This window comes from Eretmochelys imbricata, chromosome 3, assembly GCF_965152235.1.
Source record: "Eretmochelys imbricata isolate rEreImb1 chromosome 3, rEreImb1.hap1, whole genome shotgun sequence".
Taxonomy (NCBI): domain Eukaryota; kingdom Metazoa; phylum Chordata; order Testudines; family Cheloniidae; genus Eretmochelys; species Eretmochelys imbricata.
The window spans coordinates 32,334,919-32,348,677 of NC_135574.1; the positions used below are offsets into that span (position 1 = coordinate 32,334,919).

Sequence of the window (13,759 nt, forward strand, 5' to 3'; positions counted from 1 at the left end):
CTATCTAAAAACTCGGTACAAAGACCTCTGATCTTGCAAGTGAAGAAGATTTGGGTCTTTTCTATATTTGGATTGTAAAACCTATCTGAGAAAGCCTAGCAATCTGCAAGAAATGGTGTTGATTTTTCCATAGGTAGTACATTTCCCTCTGAATCATGACTGAAGCAATGCCCTAGTATGGTGTTAGGAATTGCTGTGTTGTTGGAAATGCCATCTTTTGGATTAACCAATTTATTTGAGCATAAGCTTTCGTGAGCATAAGCTTTCGTGTAAGGAGAGTGATCACTTTAGATAAGCTATTACCAGCAGGAGAGTGGGGGGGGGGGAGAGAAAACCTTTTGTAGTGGTAAACACCCATTTTTTCATGCTTTGTGTGTATAAAAAGATCTTCTATACTTTCCACAGTATGCATCCGATGAAGTGAGCTGTAGCTCACGAAAGCTTATGCTCAAATAAATTGGTTAGTCTCTAAGGTGCCACAAGTACTCCTTTTCTTTTTGCGAATACAGACTAACACGGCTGTTACTCTGAAACCTATCTTTTGGATGGTACTTAAAGCAGGTCCTGACTATTTTGAGTAGTTAAAGATCCTCCTGGCACCTTATAGAGGTGTTATCCCCTATTTTCTAGCCAAATTCTGGTGAAAGGAATTACGTTCCTTGAAGTTTTAGTTGGATGTGGTAGTGTCCTCTGCCTTTCCTGAACTGTGATATAATTTTGCTGTTACTTTAAATAGTGATTATCCCATATGGTCTACAAAATGGATGCTGCTGGATGAAAAGTGCTATGTAAATCGAAAATGTTGTTTTTGTTTTGTAGGATAGCAAAACTGCTTTATATTGGGCTGTTGAAAAAGGAAATGCTACAATGGTGAGGGATATCTTGCAATGCAATCCTGATACTGAAATGTGTACAAAGGTAAGTGACTGGGATTGTAACCACAGATATGGTGTGTTCTTTTTTTGTCTTCCTCCTGAATGGATTTGAGACCATACCAGCAAATTCCAATTTCATTGGCAAGGCAGACAGTTCACTCTTACTATACTGGTTAATTTCAGCTTTATATTTCTGTGCTATATAATCAGTGCTCTGTACCCTCTGTAGCCATGCCTTTTGCTGGTAGAAACCAATCACTGCTCAGTAAGAGCCATTCAGGAGGGAAACTGAGAAACTCTTGTTGGTGATGCTGGTGTTGCTGAGGTAAAGTGAATGGCAGTGAATGTGGTGAGGGAGAAGGAGAGACTGTGCTAATAAGTAATAAACTTGAGCTCTGACAGTCAGTGATTGCATGTACAGGAATTGAAAAGAGAGAATACTATACATAGCAACGATTTAACTTTTCCCCCAAATGCATTGGTAGCCATATTATGGGAATTCCCCCCACACCCCCGCTTTAGACTGTTTATGAAAGCAACTGGCTTTGGACTGTGTAATAAAGTGGCTGTAGAAAGGCATTTACATTGCTTATGATGAATGCCTTTGATCAGTTTACTCTGTTGTTGAACAGTAAGTGCATTTTTAAGGGAAAAGTTGGGAAGCATTATTTTTTTATGTTGTGATGCTTCGAGAATGATAAAAGTGTCCTCTCTTAAAAGTAAAGAATTTAGTTTTTTAAAACATTCCCAATTATGGTTGCTCAAAAGGAATGATTTTGTATGGAGGTTTTTATATTTGTTTTTATAAGTTTTCTTCTATTTTTTACTTTTAGGATGGAGAAACACCTCTTATAAAAGCAACCAAGATGAGAAATATTGATATAGTAGAGCTTCTGCTGGATAAAGGAGCTAAGGTTTCTGCTATTGACAAGGTAAAGAATATTTGGTAACTGATTTATAACATGTCTAGTCATGTTAGTTTTGTACACAAGTTTGGTAGTGAATCGTGAGTGTTTTTTGAAGCCAGATAGAGCCCTGTCTTTTGGGAGCAATCCATGGACTTCTCCGTCCTATACCCTATATTTTATTTTAGTTCTTACACTGTAGCCATCATCATGGTATCTTAAGCAACATGAGTTCTACCAATGGTTGGACTGCTGGTGTGCTGAGGCTACAGCCTATGATGCTGACCAGTAAGTTTTCGTTGTTTTCTTGTAGTACTCTGTCTGTCTGTATCCGTCTTTTGCCTCTTGTCTTATACTTGGACTGTAAGCTCTTTGTGGCAGGGGATTCTTGGTTTTCTCTTTGTACAGTGCCCAGCACAATGAGGTCCTGGTCTATGATTGGGCTCCTAGGCACTGTAGTAATAGCCCTCTCCCCCTGCAAACAGGTTTCTGTGTAGAGTCCATTCAAAATTGAAGGACCTGCTGGTAGATACCACATTGTTCAGCAGTTCAGAGTTTTTCCATGTTAATGGCCCTTGAGTGTTCTGTGTCAGCTTCTTTTACATAGTCTAAGGCAGAGTCTGTCCACTTGGTGTCAAGTCTGTGCTACAAAATGGATGCTCTGATCTACAGTGAAGGTTACAGTCATAAATAGGGTTGCTGCGAGGGCTCCCCGCTGTTCACTCTGTCTCCCCTCCCTCTGTCGCTCGCTGTCTGCCCCCCCCTCATTTTCACTGGGCTGAGGCAGGGGTTTGGGGTGCAAGGGGGATGAGGGCTCTGGCTGGGGGAGCGGGCTCTGGGGTGGGGCTGCAGATGAGGAGTTTGAGGTACAGGAGGGGGCTCCACGCTGGGGGGTGGTGGGGCTGAGGGGTTCGGAGTGTGGGAGGGGGTTCTGAGCTGGGGCAGGGGGTTGGGGTGCGGGAGGGAGGTTGGGGTGCGAGCTCCAGGAGCGAGTTTGGGCATGGGAGTGGGCTCTAGGTTGAGGCAGGGGGTTGCAGTGTGGGAGGGGCTCTGGGCTAGGTGTGTGGGCTCCGGGGTAGGCCAGAAATGAGGGGTTGGAATGTGGGAGGGGGCTCCCGGCTGGTGCGAGGCAGGAGGGGTGTGAGGACTCCAGCTGGGGGTGTGGACTCTGATATGGGGCCAGGGATGAGAGGTTTGCGGTGCAGGAGGGGGCTCTGGACTGGGGCTGAGGGGTTTGGAGTGCAGGAGGGGGTTCCGAGCTGGGGCAGGGGAGGGGATGTACAGGAGGGGATCAGGGGTGCAGGCTCCGGGTGGTAATTACCTCAGGCGGCTCCCGGAAGTGGTGGCATGTCCCTCCAGGCCGCTCCTAGACAGAGGCACGGCCAGGCGGTTCTGCGCGCTGCTCCCATCTGCAGGCGCCATCCCAGCCAATGGGAGCTGCAGAGCCAGTGCTCAGGGCAGGGGCAGCATGTAGAGCCCCCTGGCTGCCCCATGCCTGTCCCATGCCTAGGAGCCACAGGACATGTCGTTGCTTCCGGGAGCTGTTCGGAGCCCCGCTGCATCGCCAGCCGGACTTTTACCGGCCCAGTTAGCGGTGCTGACTAGAACCGCCAGGGTCCCTTTGACCGGTTGAAAACCAGATGCCTGTCAGATGCCTAGTCATAAATGGAATTCACAAGACAAAATGCAGTTCATAAGCTGACATACACATTTCCTCAAGCAGTCACGAGGAAGTCAAGTTGAGCTGATTATGCTTGATAAAAACACTAGAAAATAAAACCTTTATAGGTTCTGTCCATTAACATTCATACTTTCATAGTGTTAATTTGTATTGTCTTCAGTGATATACAATACCAGAAGAAGTTAAATTTTACATTCATGCATAAGAAGGAATTTCACAAATACAATAAAACTTTCAAAAACAAGCAAGTTCCAATTGAGTAATTCTGCCAGGAGTACAAGTCTGGGCAAGCAATTCCAAAGAATCATAACACAACTTAACCCAAGGACCAATAGTGATGAGGTGGACAAAATAATGTGGCCAAATCTGTCTCCTTTCTCTCTGTTTAGATCAGTGTTATTGTTTGGCACTCATATTTGGTTTTGATTGATACTCTAATAATAATTAAATAAGTGAGTCAAAGGACTAACATGATGTACTCTACTGCCCTTAATAACCCCATAACCTTTTCTGTGTATTTCTTCTTGCTATTTTCTTCTTCCTTCCACACCTGTCTTCATCTTTCTCTTTGTGTTGTCCATTTACATTGCAAGCTTTTTGGGGAGAGAGGCTTGTTTTATTTTACATCTGTAAAGCACTGAACACATTTTTGTGAGGTAAATAATAATAACAAAATTAATGTGGTATTGATTTGTTGTTTTGGGAAACTTTAAGACTGTGAAAATGCTTTCCTAGTTAAAGCTGTCAGTGTAACACAGTTTTATACAGCAGAAAATACCATAACCGGGTTTTAAGTGTCTGATGATACTAGTTTCACAGTGGTAGCTGTGTTAGTCTGTATCAGCAAAAACAACAAGGTGTCCTTGTGGCACCTTAGAGGCAGGACTCCTCATTGGTTTTTTTTGATGTTACTAGAAGATAGATGTTAATAGCAACTTTTGGTTTCACGGGCCTTAAAATATGGAGAGATACTACTTAAGATAGCTGCATTTTTTAAAATGTATTTTTTCTATTATTATCCTTCTCCCTTGCCTACATGTTGTTAACTTTTTGGTGAATTTCTTCAATGTTACATTAGGGAGCATGTGCCAGGGAGGGGTTTATGTCATTAAGATTCCTTTAAAATATATTTTGTTTCAGTGAACTACACCACAGTAATATTTTGGAATATGTACTACATTCAAAATCTCACTTTTCAAAATAAACACCCATGGCTATTACTAGAGTTTTTCACTTGATATAATTACAGAAAGGAGATACTCCGCTTCATATCGCCATTCGTGGAAGAAGCCGTAAACTTGCAGAACTGCTTTTAAGAAATCCAAAAGATGGCAGACTGCTTTATAGACCCAACAAAGCAGGAGAGACACCTTATAACATTGACTGTAGTCACCAGAAAAGTATTTTAACTCAGATATTTGGTGCCAGTAAGTGTGAACATTATTTGTCTTTTCCTTAAGTATTGATATCTGCTTTTGAAAGGAATGGAGCTCCTACTAGGATTTAAAGGACTAAATAACTAGGTACATTAGAAGAATCTTCTAAGGCCATGTTTCTGCTTATCCCATTGTGTGATGAAAATTGAGTGTAGTTTAGAAATGTGCATATTTAATATGGGGAAAGGTGGTGATCTGTAAAGAAAATTAGAGCTTTACAGGAATATAGTAGGAAAATCCATTATTCCAGAGCTCTAATACGGTTAGAATTAACCTTTTGTCATTTGTTTCTGAACAGGAAACTAATGTGAGATGTGAAAAGAAAAGGAGTGCTTGTGGCATCTTAGAGACTAACCAATTTATTTGAGTATAAGCATAATTTATTTGAGATGTGTCGACAATGACTCCCTTGCATTTGGTTTTGGCTATATTTAGTCCTTGTTTTTGAGAGGAATTAATTTGTTTTAACTTGCTTTGACTGTGGGATATTGTTTGAGACCTTGCATACTAAATGTTAATAGTTTTGACAACTGTACAGTTCCTATGAGCTGCATCCTATATTCTTACTATAGTGTGTATACACTTACAGTTGAAATCCAGGTGAGCAAGAATATATAAACAAAAACAATGATTTTTTTGTTCTTCCATTGAATTACTTATTATACAAGTAAATTTGTCATGATTTCAAGTAATTGTATGAAATATATAATATGAAAAAACATAATGTATTATATTTACATTGCAGGACATTTATCTCCTACTGAAACTGATGGAGACATGCTGGGTTATGATCTCTATAGCAGTGCCTTGGCTGATATTCTCAGTGAGCCAACCATGCAGCCACCTATCTGTGTAGGGCTGTATGCCCAATGGGGAAGTGGGAAATCTTTTTTGCTCAAAAAACTGGAAGGTAACATTTGATTTTTAGCTTTTTCGTATGGTTAGATACATAGGTGTTTCTACACTGAGGTAGACCATCTAGTCCAATATCCTTTCTCTGGTTCGATAATATATAACTCTTCTCTGAAACCCCCCCCCCATCATATTGCACCCATCAATCAGGGAAAATATAAAACATGAGGATTGATAACCTTTAATTTAGCTAGTGCTGCCATAAATTTGTACATTTTATACAATATCTAACCAGTTTTTAAATCTTGCTAACCTATTAGTCTGCAAGGCTTCCTGCGGCAGTGAATTCCCCCATATGGTAATTCTGTTGCTTTGAAAGTATTTCATTTTGTTAGTTTGGAATTTTACTTTCAGTTTTAAGTTAGTTTATCTTTGTATTATAGGAAAGGGTGAATACTGATGGCTATTTCTTTGAGATATTATTTGCTCTTTTTACATGTATCACCCATCTTGCTAGTTTATCTTTCAAAATTAAATTCCGGTATTTAAATTCTCTTATGTAAGTGTTCTTTGAGTCTAGTCATTTGCGTTGCCATTTTCTGGACCTTTTTGTTTCAGAGGTTAACTTTTTGAGAGCACATAATCATGCTGACTGCAATATTTGAAGAGAAAATCACCATTAACTCATTTAATACCATTTAAACATTTTCCAGGTATTCTCTATCCTCTTTGTAATGCATGTAAACTCTTATTTACTGCTGCTCATTGAGATTTCCAGGTTGACCCTGTAAATATTTGAGATGTTCCATCTAATTCATAAGTTAAAGTATCACCTTACTTCTGAGATGTATTATAATGATCTCTCAATTTAATTCATCATCCCAGTGCCCAGTCACTCAAACTTACTCATATCTGCTTACAATTTTTATGGTTTGAATAACTTAAATAATTATTACTTGAGTGGATATATCCATTCACTCATCCACCTTATCATTCCCATCATAAATAAAAGTAATGTACGTTATTGGTGCTAATATCTACCCTAAATTAACTTTTCTATTTGGAGAACTTTTGTTTATTCTCCATCTTTGTTAGCTGTTCCTCAGTCATTTTTTAATTTATGCCACAATTTTTTTTACCTCTCACTCCATGGATACTAAATATGTGTTGCAGGAATTCTCATTTGTATGAACTTAAACTGAAAACCAGAAATAAATACATAATATAATGGCTTTTATACTATGATGGTTATTATCAAGGTTCTAACACAATTGGTTTGCAGGAATTTATTTTTTGTCATAAAAATATACAACTAAGGTTGACTTTTCTGTATGCTTTTTCTGTTCTAGATGAAATGAAAACTTTTGCAGGACAGCAGATTGAACCGCTGTTCCAGTTCTCTTGGCTTATTGTATTCCTTACGGTCTTGCTGTGTGGAGGGCTGGGTTTATTGCTTGCTTTCACAGTGGACACAATGCTCGGAATAGCTGTGGCACTGAGCTTATTAGCAGTTCTATACATATTCTTTAGTAAGTTTGTTTTCACTTCATATAAAACATACTGGTTCTATCTATTTTTAGAGTTCAGTATTTATTCATAAGCAAATGCTGTGCTTCTGAAAAAAGTCAAGTCATTTTGCAAAAAATACAAAGAAAACTGAGATTGTTTATTTTCATTGTTTTTAATAATAAACATTGGAGAATAAACTTAGTAAGAACAGCAAAATAATGCATTTGACTTCATTAATATGAGTTAGAACAATAGCTGTTAAGTAAAAATTCATTGACTCAACTCCCATATCTTAATTTTATGTCACTTCAGTTCTGGAACTGAATATTTTTAACAGAAGTTCTTAATATTCAGGCAATAGCAAGGTTTTAAAAGTGTAGGGCTCAGTTTTAAAAATGAACACATAATACTTCAAATGATTGAAAGGGTGTGATTAAAATTGCAGAAATATTTAAAAGCAGTTGGAAAAATATATTAAGATGGAGTTAAGATATATATCAAATTAACGATAAAATATTATATAAAATGTAATTGTCACCAAAACTGGCATTGCAAATCCAGGAAATTCAGAGATAAATTAAACTGAAAAGATGCCCATATGTGGTAAAGTGCAGAAACGCTCAGTTTAAGTCCCCAGAATACCTGTAACTCTGCTTCATAGTGATGTCATGATGGGGGCAAGGAGGATTAAAAATAATTATTTTTTAAAATTGGCTTTAAATTAATTTGATAACAGACATTAATATGCCGTAAACATAATTGTATGATTATTGCTTGCTATCACTATAGGACTGAATTAATTGCATCTGTGGAACAGCACAAAGCAGCTGGAGTATACTGGTGAATCTTACTCTTAATTTGCTAGCATGAAGCCACAGAACTTCTAAGAGCAGTAATAGTTGGGGCCAGTCTAGTGATATCTGGCAGCTAAGTAATCTATGAATGAGAACTCATGACATACATTCACTTTCACTCTACTAACTCATATCAATTAATTGAATTACAGCATGCACATTAACTGGAGAGGAAAGATGGTGATTGGTTGAGTTACTGCAGATGTCATAATTACCCCATATAAGTTACCTGAGCTACTGGCCTGGACCTGTTTTAGTCTATAACTCTAACAGATACAACTGTTAGCAGCATAACTTTATTGCAATCTGATTTTTTCAAACATAGACAATACATAAGATTTCAATGATTTTTAACTAGTTTAAAGAGTATGTTTTAGTAACTGTCCATTATTAAGAAAAAGAATGGTGTGATGCTCAATTTCTTCAGGGACGCATTTTTGGTTTGTTTTAACTTAAATTAGAGTATTTACTTAACTATGGAGTCATGACTAGCATTTCCATAATAAAATATGAGGAGCAGTTTCTCATTGGCTTTCTTTCCAAGCTCTGAGTTTGACACTCTGTGTATGTACAGATCCCTTTGCATACCTGACAGTGTTCTCAAAGCCACCTTTGTTTTCTTGTTTTAAAATCCCATCTCAGTCATGATAGTTACATTGCAGCTACTATTCTTGTGATCAAACAAGACTGGATAGGGCCAACTTTAGAACCCAGAAATGCAGGTTTTCATTTGGTCAAGGGACCACTGTTGCATGTAACAAGGCCATTATACTTCTGTGGCTTCAGCTAACTGCTTCCACAACACTTAGTTCAGGCCACTAGTGTGGAACTGGCTGTGAATAGAGGCTAATTCTTTCTTTTTCATGACAATTCCAAGAACTACAACAAAGCCACTTGGCATCATTTGTTCTGCAAGTATTAAGGTCCTATCTGTTCAGACTTTCATGACTTTTTTATATTGAGATGTTAAGAAAGTATTTTATTACAGCTGTGATTTACTTTGGTGGCCGAAGAGAAGGAGAAAGCTGGAACTGGGCCTGGGTATTAAGTACAAGGTTGGCAAGACATATTGGGTACTTGGAGCTGCTTCTCAAACTGATGTTTGTGAACCCACCAGAATTACCAGAGCAAACCACTAAAGCTTTACCTGTCAGGTTAGAGTTATTTCATATGTACTTTTCTCTCTCTTTCCTATGTAATTCAGCTTCACGTTGGTAACAATCTATAAACTGTACAGTGAAGTAGGAATCTAACAGGATTAAGTATGTGTAGTTTACTCTCCTTCAAATAACTCTTTATGCTCTAGTAAGAAAAAGAGAGTAATTATAGATCAAGATAGTTTGAAGAAAATAATATTGGTTACCAAGATAACCATGCAAGATTTGTTCATATTAAAAATCACTTGAAATATGCAACAGATGCATATTTTATGATATTTTAAGTACTGTGTATGTTTTTAATGATCATCACATTCTAATGAATAGTATTTGTATTTCTAGAATGATACCAAATATTAACCCTAACTTTTATGATTGCCGGTAGAGTCCCTTATGCTGTACTGAGGAGCTAATAATATTACTTTATGCTACATCTCAATTTGTATACTGCAATTTAACTAGCAATAAAATTTAGGTTAAAATTGTAGTGTTATAGTTTGGAGTTATGATTTAGTTTTATTCTTCCTTTTCCTCATGTAGATTAGTAAATCTCAACATAAAATAGCTGCCCTATCACTAGTGCATGTATAGATTAAGTCTAGTAAAATTTCAAGTAGTCATAGCATGACCATGTACTTCTTAAAATTATGTATATACTTTTCAATATATTTGCATCAGAAAGGCTGATATGGATCCTTTGTTGTTCATTAGTTATGTATTTTTCTATCTTTGGTTACTAGTGCAGTCTGATGCTGTACATATATCAATTAGAATTTTACTTTCATGCCTTTTAATTCACCATAAAACTGCTGACATACTGGTATTGTATTGTCTTGTTTTTGTATTTTTTATCCTGGGTACATATGAGAGAATCCTGCACGATGTTGTTGATGGATTAGTCTTTGTTTTTTTTTGGATTGTGATAATTAAAATTTTGTCTTTTATATTTGTACTCTGAGAGACTGCAAGACGAGTATTTCAATAAATCAAATGCTAAAATAAGACAGGGACGGAGGCAAAGGAAAGGTTGAAAGTGGGGGAGAAGGAGGCAGGGAAAAGAGACTAAATTGCTACAAGAGCAGTGGTATACCTTAAAGAAATTCTTATTGAAATGTTCATTCTGCCGCATTTGAAAGGGTACCCTTCAGTTGTAGGGGAAAAGGAAGGTTTTATTTTCACTAGCCAAAAAGGACTTCTACATACAAGATACATCTTCTTTTTGTGTCACTTCAGATTTCTGTTTACTGACTACAATAGACTGTCCAGTGTAGGTGGTGAAACTTCAATGGCTGAGATGATTGCTACCCTCTCTGATGCATGTGAAAGGGAGTTTGGTTTCTTAGCAACAAGACTTTTTCGCGTATTCAAGACAGAAGATACACAAGGTATTTATTACTCAAATGACTTTTCTGATTTTTCCATTTGACTGCAGTTGTAAAGTGTTCTGTTTTTTCACATCAGTACATTGTTTACGTTTAAACTGTAAGTTTTTGATATGTAGAAGATAGACTACTGCTGTAATTGTACCCTTTCCATTCACCTTGGAAAAATAAGCTGAGAAACCATAGTTTTTTATGTAGAAAGATTATAGAAAAACAATTAGCTGAAAGCAAAAGGTATTCTTGAGCATAGTTGAGAATTTTTCATGAATACAGAGCTCATTAGAGGTTGCAATTATTTTCCTTGCCATTTAAATCACCTCCTTTTTGACACGTGCAAAGCAAAGAGCATTGGAGAGATGGGTTAACAGCAACCAGTGTTAGCAAATAGGCCTCTGCATTCTATATCAGTTGTAGATTTTTCAGGATTTGTGACTTTATTTGTGAGAATAACGAATTGACAAAACTGAGCTTAGAAGACCCAAAAGCACATATTGTAGAATCATAGGACTGGAAGGGACCTTGAGAGATCATCTAGTCCAGTCCCCTGCACTCATTGCAGGATTAAGTATTATCTAGACCATCCCTGACAGGTGTTCGTCTAACATGCTCTTAAAAATCTCCAATGATGAAGGTTCCACAACCGTCCTAGGCAATTAATTCCAATGCTTAACCACCATGACAGTTAGAAGTTTTTTCTACCTAAACCTCCCTTGCTGCAATTTAAGCCCATTGCTTCTTGTCCTATCCTCAGAGGTTAAGAAGAACAATTTTTCTTCTTCCTTGTAACAACCTTTAATGTACTTGAAAACTGGTATCCTATCCTCTCTGTCTTCTCTTTTCCAGACTAAACAAACCCAATTTTTTCAATCTTCCCTCATAGGTCATGTTTTCTAGACCTTTAATTATTATTGTTGCTCTTCTCTGGACTTTCTCCAATTAGTCCACATCTTTCCTGAAATGTGGCACCCAGAACTAGACACAATAATCCAGTTGAGGCCTAATCAGCATGCAGTAGAGCAGAAGAATTACTACTTACCTTGCTTACGACACTCCTGCTAATACATCTGTAACCGTGCCTGAGTGTGTCACAACTGAGGATGCCAAATTCAGGACGAACTGCTGAGAAATAGGGAAAACACAACCCAAAACTGGTGCTTATTCTTTTATAAGATATACCAAACCAGCCATAAAAGTAAACTCCTGTTTCGCCATGCTGGCTAACAAGAAAACATAAAGGCAGGCATTCCAGTTCTTATATCACCACTAGAAACACTGGATTCAGAGATGAGTGGTTCTTTACAACCAGTCTCATCAAATAATAGGTTCTTCTGATCCCAAAGGACCAGCCGCACACCCAGGTCAGTATATAACTTAGATCTTACCCAAAAATCATGCTGATGCCAGACCTTTAGTATGTAAAATCTAAAGGTTTATTCATAAAAAGAAAGAAAGGTGAGAGTTAAAATTGGTTAAAGGAATCAATTACATACAGTAATGGCAAAGTTCTTGGTTCAGGCTTGTATTAGTGATGGAATAAACTGCTGGCTTAAGTCAAGTCTCTGGAGTACATCCACAGCTTGGATGGGTCATTCAGTCCATTGTTCAGAGCTTCCGTTTGTAGCAAAGTTCCTCCAGAGGTAAGAAGCAGGATTGAAGACAAAGTGGAGGTGTTCCCAGAGCCTTTTATAGATTTTGCCATGTGGAGGGCATCCCATTGTGGAAAATTACAGCAACAAGATGGAGTTTGGAGTCACATGGGTAAGTCACATGTTCATGCTCAATTTCCCTCAGTCACTGCAGGAAGCCATTACCTACATTCCAGACAGCATGTTTACATGACAGTCCGCTCAGTGAAGATGGGCGTCTCCCATGGTCCATATTCAACCAAGTGTTTTCTTCATGAGCCACTTAATTCAAATAGTCCCTCCAAGATGTGCTGGGCGTTACCCCAGGAGCAAACATTTGAAATCCAAGTATAGAGCCAATACTTATAACTTCAAATACAAAAATGATACATGCATACAGATAGGATAATCATAACCTTTTCATAGACACCTCACTTGATGATCGTTGTACAAGATTTGCTGCAAATATATAAGAGTGGTTGCAACAATGATCTGTATGGTCATAGTTTAATCAGATAACGTCACAACATCTCAGAATGACGATAGCTTTTTTTGGAACAGTGTTACAGTATTGACTTATATTTAGCTTGTGATCCACTATGACCTCCAGATCCCTTTCCACAGTACTCCTTCTTAGGCAGTCATTTCCCATTTTGTATGTGTGTGACTGATTGTTCCTTCCTAAATGGAGTACTTCACATTTGTCCTTATTGAATTTCATCTTATTCACTTCAGACCATTTCTCCAGTTTGTCCAGATCATTTTAATTTTAATCCTATCCTCCAAAGCACATGCAGCCCCTCCCAGCTTGGTATTGTCCGCAAACTTATTTTTATAAGAGCGCTCTCTATGCCATTATCTAAATCATTGATGAAGATATTGAACAGAACCAGATCCGAGAACTGATCTCTGCGGGACCCCACTCGTTATGCCCTTCCAACTCTATCACTGTGACCAACTCTGTGACAGAAGTAGGGCAGAATCTTCCATTTCCACAAATGGAAAAGGGTGGACTCTTCTCACCCATAGATATTTGTACTTCCAGTAGCAGTGAGGAGTTCAAAAGCATTCCAAGGCTGCTGACTGACTTGACAGTCAGAGGGAAGACATTCTCAACAAAATGGGATGTTGTAGGGAAGATGAGTTCTTCAAAGCACTTCTCAATTCACTCAGATATTTCCTCCATCTTGCCTGAGTTCAGCTTCAGCCAACTCTGCTCTTCAGCTAGCTGCACCTGCTGCTTTTGGCCAGGCATTGAGGAAGCTGGTATGTGATGCTGTTTCGTTGATGATAGAGATGATGTGATGGGTGTAATCTGTGTACGGCCGGCACTCCAGCCATGCTGTTTATTCCACTTTACACAGTGGCTTCATATAGGTACTGAATGTGATGGGCAGAGGATTAAGCCTTGAGAAACACCACAGGTGAGGGCTCTGGAGATTGAAGGAGTAATTGCTTGTTGTTACCCACTGTGTTTGGTTTG

At 38.3% G+C, this 13,759-nt stretch overlaps 1 protein-coding gene across 4 annotated transcripts in view; it reads left to right on the forward strand.

The window, feature by feature from the left end:
• KIDINS220 (kinase D interacting substrate 220) overlaps positions 1-13,759 on the forward strand; it is a 162,111-nt gene that overhangs the window by 41,738 nt on the left and 106,614 nt on the right. For all 4 annotated transcript variants that reach the window (XM_077812560.1, XM_077812562.1, XM_077812563.1 and 1 more), the window contains 7 exons: positions 820-918; positions 1,709-1,807; positions 4,711-4,888; positions 5,643-5,807; positions 7,099-7,278; positions 9,101-9,266; positions 10,503-10,654. In XM_077812560.1, the coding sequence (XP_077668686.1) occupies positions 820-918; positions 1,709-1,807; positions 4,711-4,888; positions 5,643-5,807; positions 7,099-7,278; positions 9,101-9,266; positions 10,503-10,654 (1,039 nt within the window). The remainder of the gene's footprint in view (positions 1-819; positions 919-1,708; positions 1,808-4,710; positions 4,889-5,642; positions 5,808-7,098; positions 7,279-9,100; positions 9,267-10,502; positions 10,655-13,759) is intronic.